Consider the following 10401-nt stretch of genomic DNA (forward strand, 5'->3'; position numbering starts at 1 on the left):
TCCCCATCCTCCTCCGATAGGCGTTGTTGTCGGCCAGGCTGGAAGTCGGAGTCTTCGTCGCTGGATAAGACAGTGGTGGGGTTGGCTTTTGTGCCAGAATTCCGAGCGTTTGGAGGCCCTGTTTTTGTTGTTGCTTGCGGTTGGACTACATCCGACGATGGTTCAGACGTGGCGAAAGCACTGTCGGAGGGAGGTTAATAGTGGCCACAGTAGTGAAGTCGTCACACGAGAGGTGGGCCAACTCCGTGGCTAGTCGTTCCAGTTTAAGCAGGACGATGTCCGGCATGATTCCTGGCACATCCCACCGCGTAGAGCTGAGGTATTTGACCACACAGTCCATCCCATATTTGCCCCGACGAACGTTGACCAGCCTTCCTTCTTCGTTGCGGCAGTCCTCGCCATACAGTGCGTCGAAGCGGCGGTTGAAGTTTGAGGCAATGGTGTTGTCCGCACTCTTGACCTTCGTGATAATGCGATAGATGTCGTCGGTCTCCGAAGCCTCTGGGATAGACGAAGGAAGGTTTTGCGAAAGCAGCACGATGCGTTTCACGGTATCTTGAATGGTTTTTGCTAGGTAGATATCATCAGGCTCAGACAAGAACAATGCCAATTAATAGCGCACCAGCGATAAGTTTAGGTGTGGGCGGCACTTGGCGCTTCACCATTGGCAGTGTCGAGCACCCGAGGGGCTGGGTTTCGTGGACGCTTGCCAGATGATTCCATGGGCAAGACACCAAGCCTGTCGCGCGTTTTAACGTGGGACGACACGTATGTGCCACGTAGGGGGGCCGCGCAGCAGCGGAGTCGCCTAGCAGGATAAGCTGCGCTCGCCGACCATGTAGGCAGGAGGCTACGCGTCAGCATACGGCATCATGCTGTCACCTCGACTTCCTGATGGCCGCATGATCGGACTATTCGGGTCAGCTCATCAAAAATAACTATGTATACCGTGTACTTTTCATTTGTTTACTGTTTACTAGAGGTGGTAAATAAAATGAAAATAAAAACGGTTTTAACCGTGTACAAATGTTTGTACACGGAAACAGTTGGAGCCCTAAGCATGAGCCTGAGCTTTGTATAGCTGCGTGTGTCCAATTGCAAGATGGCTTTTACCTTGGTGGTTGCTGCTGAGCCTGCGGCAACGCAAGGGCTAAGGCACGGCACAGCTGCCGAGACTCTAGTGATGCTGGCTTGGAGGGAAAGCGTGACAGCAGCCACCAACGGCAAGTCTTGATGAAGTTGATGAGGATCAAGCGGAGGCCGAACGTATTCTTACGTGACTGAAGTAGCCGACATCATCAAAGTACCAATCGACCAGGTACTGGATGTTGCCATCTTGCAATTTGCTTTATGTAAATTATATCACATCATATTCCCGCCATCAATGGTTTTCTTTTTTCTGTTTCTCGCCGCCACGTTGATGCGCCAAGTTGCCGCCGACGCGAGCGACGAATCTAGCGCCACTCGTCAAGGCTTCAAGTTCCATCTTCGATTCTGAGGCGCCTGTCTGCCAGTCAGTGTCAACGTGCGCGCGTCATTCCAATTTTTAATTATCGACAGAAAGATTGCGTCGGTGCCAGTCCGTATATACTTAGTTTTCCTGCATTGGCTGCTCTGAACATGTAGAAGGAAGGAAAAACCTCTGCGTTGGACCGAAAGGCCCGTAGGATCACTCCTAGGCACACAAATCCACTTTTACTCCTTGCGTTCACGCCATCCCGCATGCTGCATGCAACCCCCTCATTTCGGCGTTGCAATGTCCTTCCCGGAGCGCTTCTCCCGCAATTGCCGTTCTGATCTTACCCACTGATTCGCACGTCATCGCCAAATTTGCCCCACCCTCCCTTTCTCCGCCGCATCCATCATGCGCGCTTCTCGGCCTTTTCTTTACCCCCAGCGCTCATGGCCATGGACGACGAGACTGAGGTATGCCTGTCTTCTGCTGCAGTAACTTTCGCTGACACCCACTCGCAGGTCCTCAAAGTCCGTTTGATTCCAAGCACGCTGGTCGCCTGCTGCACCATTCTTGTGAGACCCTTCCGCCTTCCTCGTTCCGCGCTAGAAGTATACGGCAGGTCTACGACTGGCTGCTCACCCTCCACCGCGAAGTGTGTTCTTTAACTTTCCTTCTTCACGTTTCTTACGGACGGCAGGTCGCAGCTATTTGGTCCCACCCGCGATCGATAGGGACCGTCATCTTCCTTGTCAACCGCTACCTCCCGTTTGTCGACGTCTGGATATCAACGACTAGTGCGCCGTCTGACTCTCGAATGGTTAGAAGCTGAAAACAATACAGCACGATTTCAGCATGTGTCGCCAGAGGTTTGCGCTGTTCGTCTTTGGTACTAGCTGCTTGACTGGATGCATCCAGGCGTGTCTTGTCCGCAATAGAATTGTTGGATGTGAGTCCTCTTGCTTGTCCTGGTAGTTCTCTGACTCATCTCTCTCTCCAGGGATGTCTCTTATCGGAGTCTGCATTTCCGAAGGTACGAGGCTTTTAGTCAATCCTCCAAGTCTGAGCAATTGCAGCCATCCTCATGTTGCGCACCTACGCTATCTGGGGCCGAAGTCGGTCCGTCATGATAATTCTGTGCGTTGTCTGGGTGGTACGAGTCCATTGAATTCTCAGTATAGAAGGACCTAATCTCTCTAGGCTACCGTCATACCCGGATTGATTATAACCCAATTTGAATTAACCACCCTCATTTGTGCGTGCTCTGCTATTCAGCTAGTTAGTGCTGACAGACGAATAGACACACCAACGGCCAATGTTGGATGCAATCTTGTCCAAGCAGGAACTATTATAATCTATGCCTATGTCCTGCTTATGATCAGTGAGACAGGTGAGCTCTGTGTGCTCGCCTTTCTTGTATTATCCTCATATTCCAGCAGCGGTGGTCGTCCTGACTGCGCTTAGAGCCTACCGCGACTGTGTGTTTTGCAATGAAACGAGAGAAAAGCTTACCATGAGCGTAGTACGGAATCGAAGTCTCCATCGCAGCTGGATAACACAGCTGTATAAGGATGGTGCGTCTTCAATCCAATGTCCGGCTAAAACACTGAAGCCACGCTCACAGGCATGTTATTCTACATCTACCTTCTTGGTGAGACGCTATGTCAACGTCTTGACCTCATATCTGACCTGCGCTATCAGCCATCTCAATCGCCAACGTCCTCGTTCCCATTCTCGGGCCTGTGCGCTAGTTTCCACTTGGATCCGCCATTTGCTAATTATTTCGGTAGGAATACATGGCCAACTGGCTCGCATCCCTCCAGCGTGTCTTGCATTCCGTCCTCACCACACGCGTCCTGCTTCTAATCCGCAGCCAGCTCGCTGCCTCCCAGCGCTTCGCCCAACTCGACTCGCGCGGGGAAGAGCTCGAGAGCGGCACGTATGGTGGAGACGCGACATACGACTCGGGGAGCAGTGGAAGCCGGACGCTAGGGGTAGGAAGCGGCCTGGCGTTTGTCGACATGTCAAGGGTGAGGAGTGGAATGAGTGAAGATGCAACGGGGGACTGTCACGAGCCATGAACCAGGTAGAAAGGTCGTCATTGCTTGTTTTCTTGCACATCCGGTCCACACCGAAAACATAATATGTACCAATACTGTAGTTCTTACGCTACCTAAAACCAGTACACTGACCCATATGAGCCATGCGAGGAATCGAGGCGGTTACTAAAGTCACTTGCAAGTTGAAGCCACACATGCTCCGAAGTTTGGTTTACTTACTCTGGAAGATAGTTTTGCATCGAATTGCGCATCGACTTGACCACTTAGCACTTGTGCTTGCCAGTCTCCGGCGAAATTCGGGAAGTTCTAGCAAATCCAGCCGATCACACATTGATGCGATCCAACTCTTAGTGCCATCAGCGTGTTGTAACCTGAAATGGTTAAATGACGCCGCACCAAGGCGGACTGGAAATTGCTTATAAGTAGCTGGGCTACCAAGGAAGCAGCACCAGACAATAGACCAACATGAGCTTTTGCAAGGATTGCGTCAAAGGTGCGTTCAGGCTATATCCCACGCCGGTGCCGCTGATCAGTGTTTGTTGTATTCCAGGTGTAACACACGAGGGCACCCCGACTGGCAAGATCGAGAAGATCGGGGGCATCGACTGCTACGTCGCGACGCCAAGCGTTGACTATCCCAAGGACAAGGTCGTCTTGTACCTCTCCGACATCTTTGGCCTCCCTTTCGTGAACAACCAGCTCCTGGTGGACGACTTCGCGGCAAATGGGTTCAAGACCATCTTGCCGGACTACCTCCATGGCGACGCTGTGCCGGCGGATGCTATGGGCCCTGGGGTAAGTGCCTTAAGCTTCCCTTCAAGGGCAACGTTTAACATCCCTGCAGAAGGAGTATGACTTGATGAAATGGTTCGGCTCGCACGGCACAGCCGATACGCGGCCCGCGCTAGACGCTGTTATAACCGCACTCAAAGCTGAGGGAATCACGTCCTTCGCTGCGGTTGGTTACTGCTTTGGCGGTCGCTACGTGTTCGATCTTGCGTTCGACAACGTGATCGCCGTTGGCGCCACTGCGCACCCGTCGCTCATCCAAGTGCCCGCGGATCTCGAGGTTCAGCCTGTCCTTGTGGACCTGAATATCTGACTGATGTGGCGTCCAGAAATACAAGTCCACCGCGAAGGCCCCGCTGCTGATCAACGGCTGCAGCCATGACGACTACTTCCCACCCGCAGCCCAAGAGAAGGCGGACGAGATCCTCGGAGACTTTGCCCCAGGGTATAAGCGCGAGTTTTTCGACGGGTGTGGACACGGGTTTGCCGTGCGCGGCGACTTGAGCGACCCGAAGGTCAAGGCGGGCAAGGAAGGCGCGTTTAAGTCGACTGTCGAGTGGTTCTTGAAGTACACATGAGAAGTTGAAAGGCATGTAACTATAAGCGATGGGCAAATACAACCTGATCAATACCGTTAAGTGATCTTGAGTCGAATCGTCGATGTTATACTTTATCTACACAGTGCAAATGCATTATTTTCTTCCTTCCTGAAGACGTCCGAGTCAGACATAGCGACAGACATAGCACGCTACGCACCTTCAGATGCTCCCTTCTACTTTCGCTGTTGTTGCTCCATCATCTCAAGCCGTCCATAAGTCGTAGTCAAAGCGCGTATGCAGTCCCGTTATAATATTCATGTAATCGGGCTCGTTATCAGGAGTTATATGTCCAAGGCGAACAAACAAGTCAACAAGCACTGACGATGGTCATACTTATGCTGCTTTGGTTAAACGGCTTACCCGCAGCGCAGTTCGCTTTGAATCGTCCAGCCCCCATGGCGACATCGATATCTTTCTTGTCCATAAACTGCGACCAAATGTGAGCGAGAAAAAGCGAGGAACGTGGTCAGGACAGACATCGAAACGCTCGACTTCGCCATCAAGCGGCTTCGGCTCGAATTGCGACGCATCACTGTTCGGTGGGATGGCAATATCGTAGAGATATTCGACCTCTGGTTGGAGCCAGCCTTTTGAAGTCCTGTGAGCGCTTAGACAATGAGGTAAACGTCGAAGAAGGGAAATAGACACCTGAAGTAGTAGCTTATGCACCCAACCGCACGCGCATGTTCTCGGACAAGGTCTTCTTCAAGACTGGCTTCTTCCATGCATTCTTTGACCAGGGCTTCGAAAATAGGCATGCCGGCTGGTATTCCTCCTGCAACTGTATTGTCCAGATAGCCAGGCCACCTGAACGACACATCAGTCGTTATCGAAAATAGGGCTTAAAGCTCACATCGACTTAGTTTTCGCCCGAGTGGGAACCCACACCTTCAACGCCCGGTCGACTCCTTCTTGATAGATGCTGAGATGGACGCCATAGGTCACGATTCCAAACAGCGCACATGCAGCGCGCTCCATCTCAAAAGCGTAATTGAGCTCGTCGTTGTCCCCAGCGTCAGCAGCCGGGTAGTCGTGCTGACCAAACGGGTTGCGATAAACTGGGTAGCGCTCGTCGCGCCACTTGCCTGGCCCGATGATGTCGGGATAGATGCCTGTGTCCCGCCAGCGTTCGCATAGCGCCTTCATGACCGCGCTCCGCTTGGCGGGCGTATCGATCGACGCGTGGAAGCTGATTCGGTCGTTTTTGCCGCCTAGTCCGGGGATGTCGCTGTCGCTGGGCACCCCGTCGAACACGATGTTGTGGCCGGATTGCTGGTTGGCCTCGTCAAGAAGACGGACAATTTCTGGGCGTAGGAGGCCGATGGCTGGGCTTGAAGGTGCTGCCGAGAGGAAAAACGGAACGAGTTTTTCGTTGTCGAAAGCCGAGGGGATGGGCGAAGCGTGTCGCACGCGCATATTGCCGCATTGCTGCACCAGATCCAGATATGAAAACGGCTGTGTCATGGTGGCTAACCAGACTCTCGTTTGTGTGTGGTTGTTGGTTAAGTGGCGTCGGGTAGCTTTCGGCCGAGTCTCCGCACGTGATAGAGATCGACATTCTTTCCCCCACCCCTCATGCATCCCGCATTACAACGCTCGAACATCCTCAAGCTGCCTGTTTCCCTCAGAGTAAGCTGTGTTCAATGACTGGTCGTAACTTACCAACGCAGAAACATGCCCTGGCTGCTGCTGACGGCTCGTACCCCGACCTCCTGACTGTGGCAGATAGCCTGGATGACCCCAAGCTTCAGCGGCAACACCTCATGCGTCTGCCTGCCGTCTATATCGCCGCACTCGATCTTGCACATTTTCCCACCCCAACTCAGATGGAGGCATACACTGTGGAAGACTACCAGAACCAGTTATCACGGACTATGACGGCGTTTGTTGGGATACGGCAGTTGAACAAGTTGAAAGTGCTCCCGAAAGAGGCGGCAGGAGAACTGTGGGAACCGCTCAGGCGGTGGATGAACTTAGTCGGAGACCTCACCGAGTTTCTACGGGAGGACATGGACGCGGAACAGGCATGGGACGTGCACGCGCAAGTTATGGAGATGATAAACACACTCTATTGCGCCTCAGCAAGCGAGGTAAACGCGTTTTTCAAACTTGACGGTGCCTACATCATCATTGGCAGAGTCTGGAAGGAGCTTCTTCGCCAACCAACGCCCAAACAACTTACGCGCGAGCTGGTTAATGTCTCCATGATCATGGGGCAGGAAAATCGTCATCTGGAGCCGAATCGACTACGAGACTTGATGGACGGTGCTGGTGGGAGTTGGGATGATCTTGCGCGCCTCATTGTCACACATCTCCACGAAATCTCCCTCTATGCCTCTGACCGATTTGCGGTTCGCTGCCTGCAAGGGCTACACGGTCTTCTAGTCAACAGTTCTCAAGAGGTTCCCGCGTTCAGGAGCGCACTTCTACGATCGGGGTCGGTTGCCGCGCTTGCCAGGACGTGCCGCAGTGTCCGCAAAGCGCGGCTGCTCACCTCTGACGAGTTCCGCCTCGTGTGCATCTTCTATGCTGCCATCCAAACAACATTCCTCGACGCACCCAGCCATGTGCATTTCATCGAGGCTGTCGACGCTGGATATCTCCTGGACTTTTTTGACCTCACCTCCCAACGCTTCGCCTTTCGTAATCTATTGGACAAATGCTTCATTCCTCTTCTCCAACGACAGCTCCCTGCATTCCTAGCGTATATAACGGTACTCAAGTCCCCAAGCCTTGCAGCCTCCCTGAAGGACATCCGTCTCCTTATGGAGCAGGGACATACCATCCATCACGAGGAGGTCTTACCTCTCTGGCAGGCATTTTCCAGCGTGGAGGAACGACGAATCGCCATATTGGCCGCACCTAGTCCGCCTTCACATGCGACACGATTCTGCGAAAGTCTATCGGTGCGTCCAGTGCAACAACTCACAGACACGGTCTCATCAAGGTTTCTAGTGCTGGAAGGTTTCCAAGATAGCCGATCTCCGGGTCTGTGGCGGGTGTCGACAGGCATATTACTGCTCACAAGATTGCCAAAGGCATGACTGGCGGACCGGGCACCGCGACTCGTGTTGCTTCAGCCCGGAATCGGAGTATGGTTCAGGTATGACTTCGGTTTAATGAACACGGATGTGTTGCTCTAAAACTCAGACAGACCTGCTTCCGCAGAAAGACAAGAAGTTCCTGGGCCGCTTGCTCGAGGCGGACTACCCTTCCGTGCTGCCGCTAATTGCAAACAAACTCGTGGCCTGGTATGGCAAACAGCGGCCGGGCATCGTCGTCGAGACGCCATTCGTCGCATTCGACTACCGGACCGCGAGCACACAGCCGGCAGTCTCGTTGATCCTCCCTGACGACTCATCACCATACGCATTCTCGCGCGCACTTGCGGAGAAAGCGCGACGTAGCGGGGGGCGAATGCAGGTCCACTTGTGCGCATTAAATGAGGAAGGCAAACATACGAGATGGCGCGCGGTCCCCTTGTATGCGGCAAGCGACGCGTTGGATCGGGGCCTGCGGGAGCTCGCGGCGCAGTGGCGGGATAAGGCGGTAAATGCAGTTATGCATGGGGAAAAGGCACCGAAGTTTGAGCTAGCACAGGAAATCCGCGAGCTCTTGGAAGGGTTGGATGTGTTGGAAGTAGGCATACATTAGGCAGGTGATATGCTGCTTCTGCCGGAGTCCTACTGTATGAATAACTAGAGCATGTTATGATTTGAGCTCCGAGTCGGACTCCAAACAGAAGCTGGTAGAGACCATGATTCTGGTCCATGAAATTCCAATCATGATGCACCAAGAAAGGTAAAAGCTGGGTGTCCTTGATCATCTGAGACTCGGAATTGGCCAATGATCATGAAGAACATTGTTTGATGGTATCTTCTATCTTCTTGACTCTTTTTTCTATCATTTGTCGGAGGAAGGCCACAGCTAGAATACTTCACCTGTTCCAGTAAAAATAGTTGATCTGTATGAGGGGAACTCTGGTTGCGTTGACTTCTATCTATGATAGGAAGGAAGATATTACTTACCCCGGTAGCCATATCAACTGATCAAATATATTTCTTCAGACAGCTTACTTATAATTAATTAGTCGTTCAAGGGATTATTGATCATTCTTGCCACCCATAATCAAATGATGTATGAGCAACTTGCAGGGCATATAAGGACCATGGGTGCTCTCCATTTGCACAATTCGGATGACTGTGACTCAACAGCCTGACAGCCAACCGGAATCGTGTCCGCTGGTGGACAACCAGGGAAACCGGCTTACCCAACAGCATTTTCTGTCGCCTACAAAGCTGCTCTGTGACTATGCAGATAGTGGGGTTGTGTTCCACTGTATATATGATGTTGTAAGTTTTTTCTTGTTTATTGTGTTAATAAAAATATCATAACTGAATCCATTTTGCGAGACGTCACTGTTGATCTCTGGGGGAGATAACTGCTCCATGAGGGCAATCATGTATGAAAGCTTTATCATCTGCATTGTGCTCCAAAAGAGCTGATAAGCTAATATTCATACTTCAACAGATCCACAGATGTAACAACTATTGATATATCTGGTGCAGCAGCAGCAGCAGCAACTAGTAAAGCAACTAGTGATAGCCCAGTGACAGGGTCATCTGCTACTAGTATCCCAAGCACCAGCAATATTCAATCTTTATCAACAATGCCAATATCAGGATTGGTTTCTGCCTTCCAGTCCTGGACATTAGACCCAGGTAGTATGACTGTGACCCAGGTATGTTCACTATGCTCTCTTCCTTTATTTGACAAGTCATGACATACAAAGATCAGATACCTGTTACTAGTATCACCCTTTCAGCAGTCCCACAGCTAATGTCAGCTGAACATAAGCATAATATTATTTTAATTGCAGGACTAGGCATCGGAATCCCCCTTTTCATAGCAATTAGCTTGGCAATCATTATCTACTACCTCCGCAGGCGTCAATACCATTACAAAAAGCAGCTGAAACTCACTATGCCAACTGCATTTCCAATGGAGACACTATATCATGACACCCATTTGGGTAAATATGCACCACAAGGAATACAGTTGGAGCCACATGGAATGATAACAAGAGGCCCAATTATTCAACCACAGGAGCATAGAGATAATAATTCAAGTTCACCACCAACATATGCTACAGACAACAATCGTAGTGATAGCCCAGAGGAGCTCATAGTCATGCAGATATTCACATAAATACTACTGTACTGTACTTAAGTGCATCACTACAATGTCACACATAACACCTGGTCCGTTAGGTTGTAAGTTAGGGTGCTGTGAGTGTAAGGGCAACCCCGGAGGCCTGAGATCAAGGTCCTAGCAGGGGAGGATCCAAAGTGTGAAAATTTGGTAAGCGAATACAAATGAAGCTGACCTAGCAGGGGAGGATCCAAAGAGAAGAAACTCTAAGGGTCCGCTTGCTAGGGAGCTGACTATATACTGCTTGTCCGTAGCTGCCGCTGTCGGCACAGAAGGCTTGGGCGGCGTC

At 51.4% G+C, this 10401-nt stretch overlaps 3 protein-coding genes across 3 annotated transcripts; 2 read left to right on the top strand and 1 right to left on the bottom strand.

Annotated features, from left to right (window-relative positions):
- Positions 1–1902: 1902 nt before the first annotated feature.
- MIND_01276200 (uncharacterized protein) lies at positions 1903–3534 on the top strand (the record flags this gene model as incomplete). The annotated part of the gene is made up of 15 exons (XM_037369235.1): positions 1903–1926; positions 1975–2028; positions 2076–2108; positions 2154–2250; positions 2297–2322; positions 2372–2402; positions 2454–2486; positions 2530–2606; positions 2654–2708; positions 2754–2843; positions 2893–2931; positions 2977–3027; positions 3078–3104; positions 3155–3195; positions 3244–3534. 15 exons carry the CDS (start codon positions 1903–1905, stop codon positions 3532–3534), a joined length of 969 nt encoding a protein of 322 aa, XP_037214441.1.
- Positions 3535–5102: 1568 nt separating this feature from the next.
- MIND_01276400 (Thiamine pyrophosphokinase) lies at positions 5103–6407 on the bottom strand (the record flags this gene model as incomplete). The annotated part of the gene is made up of 5 exons (XM_037369236.1): positions 5755–6407; positions 5550–5708; positions 5379–5499; positions 5262–5328; positions 5103–5218 (listed from the first exon to the last, which is right to left on the bottom strand). The coding sequence occupies exons 1-5, from the start codon at positions 6363–6365 to the stop codon at positions 5103–5105; spliced, it is 1074 nt and encodes a 357-aa protein (XP_037214442.1). The 5' UTR covers positions 6366–6407.
- A 69-nt stretch (positions 6408–6476) lies between these two features.
- Positions 6477–8555, top strand: MIND_01276500 (MYND-type domain-containing protein; the record flags this gene model as incomplete). Its single annotated transcript, XM_037369237.1, has 4 exons — positions 6477–6530; positions 6572–7807; positions 7857–8004; positions 8056–8555. The coding sequence occupies 4 exons, from the start codon at positions 6477–6479 to the stop codon at positions 8553–8555; spliced, it is 1938 nt and encodes a 645-aa protein (XP_037214443.1).
- Between the last annotated feature and the right edge of the window lie 1846 nt (positions 8556–10401).

Source organism: Mycena indigotica (genome assembly GCF_014461135.1).
Source record: "Mycena indigotica strain 171206Taipei chromosome Unknown Mind.scaff0013, whole genome shotgun sequence".
Classification (NCBI taxonomy): domain Eukaryota; kingdom Fungi; phylum Basidiomycota; class Agaricomycetes; order Agaricales; family Mycenaceae; genus Mycena; species Mycena indigotica.